General features: G+C 42.5%; 1 protein-coding gene across 1 annotated transcript; it reads right to left on the bottom strand.

Moving 5' to 3' along the window:
- Nucleotides 1–6: 6 nt before the first annotated feature.
- On the bottom strand, nucleotides 7–1,764 carry LOC112080203 (leukocyte immunoglobulin-like receptor subfamily A member 4; the record flags this gene model as incomplete). Its single annotated transcript, XM_024145955.2, has 5 exons — nucleotides 7–84; nucleotides 175–447; nucleotides 651–923; nucleotides 1,014–1,271; nucleotides 1,448–1,764. Coding segments are annotated over 5 exons (1,199 nt in total), but the record flags the coding sequence as incomplete, so codon positions are not given.
- Between the last annotated feature and the right edge of the window lie 18 nt (nucleotides 1,765–1,782).

Below are 1,782 nucleotides of genomic sequence, written 5' to 3'. Positions count from 1 at the left end.
TCTTGTCAACTTCACAGCTCAGAGTCACTGAGTCTCCAGGGTTCAGCCACTGAGGAGAGATACTCAGGACAGCCTTGGGTTTACCTGTTATGAAGGAAAGGCAGGTTTTACACTTTTAATATTAAACATATTCTAGACAATCATCATGACTCGTATAAGCTTAAATAGACTTACCAGACACAGTCAGTTGTACAGCATCACTGATCTTGGAGAACTTGTTTCCCTTTACACCCTGACAGGTATATGAACCACTGTTAGACATGTAGACAGGACTGATTCTGTACTCTGGATTTGTGTTAAAGGAGATCACTGACTGACTATTCTTATACCATCTGCAGTTCCAGTCAGAGTCTCCTCCTCCCTGTATGTCACATCTCATAGTAACAGTCTCTCTAATGAATATCTGGGTCCATTTGGGTTGGAGGGTCAGAACAGCAACAGGTCTCTCTGCACAGACACACAGACAACTAACTGAATGAGCAATTGCTCAATTTTAAATGTATTTATTTATTAATAGGTCTTCTCATGAATATACCTTCAAGTTAGCTACAGTTGTTGTGATACAATGAGCAGACAAAATATTATACCCTAAATTACTTTCTATCAATGTAAAATATTATCCATTCATCATAAAACTGTTTCAGACTCACCAGTAACATTTATCTGGACTGGGTCACTGTACAGGGTGTAGTAGACTGGGTCTCCTCTCCCAGCTCTGCACCAGTACTGTCCTCCATCAGAGACACTGACCCAGCTGAGTGTGTAGGAGTATACAGAGGTTGTGGTTACTGGTGTAGAGTCTGGTCTGTGTCTGTACCAGTAAAACTTCCATCCAGAAGACTCTACAGTACAGCTCAGTGTCACACTGTCTCCTGTGAATACGTCCTCCTTGTCTGAAGTCAGTGTAGTGGACGGCTGATTATCTGTTGGTATTGCAATAGGTTTGAGTGGTAAAATCCAGTGTCCTGATACACTACGACAAGTTAGTGATGGAGAATCAATAGTGAACTCACCAATGACTCTGATGGGGAGGAAAACACTAAGTTGAGACCACTGAGGCCGACCTGTCCTCACCCCAAAACATCTGTACTGACCAGCCTGGTTAGACAGAGTGGTGATGGTTTGACCAGGCGTACTGGATTTGAAGTTGTTGCCTATAAACCAGCTGTACGTCCAGTCTGTGTACATTGATATGTMACACTGCATGCTGACTGTCTCTCCAGAGTAGAGGAGACCCTGATGAGAGATACTCACTGAGGTCGTGGGCAGAGCTGTAGAAACACAGTTAAATATKAAGACATATGTAGTCAGAGAACCAATCTTTCCAGATGATGATCTTACTTCAGTAGGTAATACAGTAACTAAATATTAACACACTGACCATGTCTATTTGATTGACTCAATATAAATGTGTTTGACACAAGAGAGACACGACAAAGTAACTCACCATTCACAGTGAGGGTAATAACATTACTTGGTTGTGAAGATGTGGGTCTGGATCTTCTCTGTCCCTGACACCAGTAAAGACCCTGGTCAGACTCAGCAGCTCTGTTGATGGTGAGGGTGTCTCCTGTTATAGTGTGTATGACAGACTGGGATACTACATTATCATTCCTGTCTTTGTACCACTGATAGCTCCAGATACTGTCAGACCATACTGAACACGTCAGAGTAACTGTCTCTCCAGGAAACACAGGGTTTGGCTCTACAGTCAGTGTAGTTTCAGGCAGAGCTGAGAAAATGCAGACCAGAATATTAAAACATCTGCATATATGCTTGGTG

The sequence above is a fragment of the Salvelinus sp. IW2-2015 genome, unplaced genomic scaffold (assembly GCF_002910315.2).
Source record: "Salvelinus sp. IW2-2015 unplaced genomic scaffold, ASM291031v2 Un_scaffold12867, whole genome shotgun sequence".
Lineage (NCBI taxonomy): Eukaryota > Metazoa > Chordata > Actinopteri > Salmoniformes > Salmonidae > Salvelinus > Salvelinus sp. IW2-2015.
The sequence above is the reverse complement of the archived record's forward strand: the minus strand, read 5'-3'. Positions and strand labels throughout refer to the sequence as shown.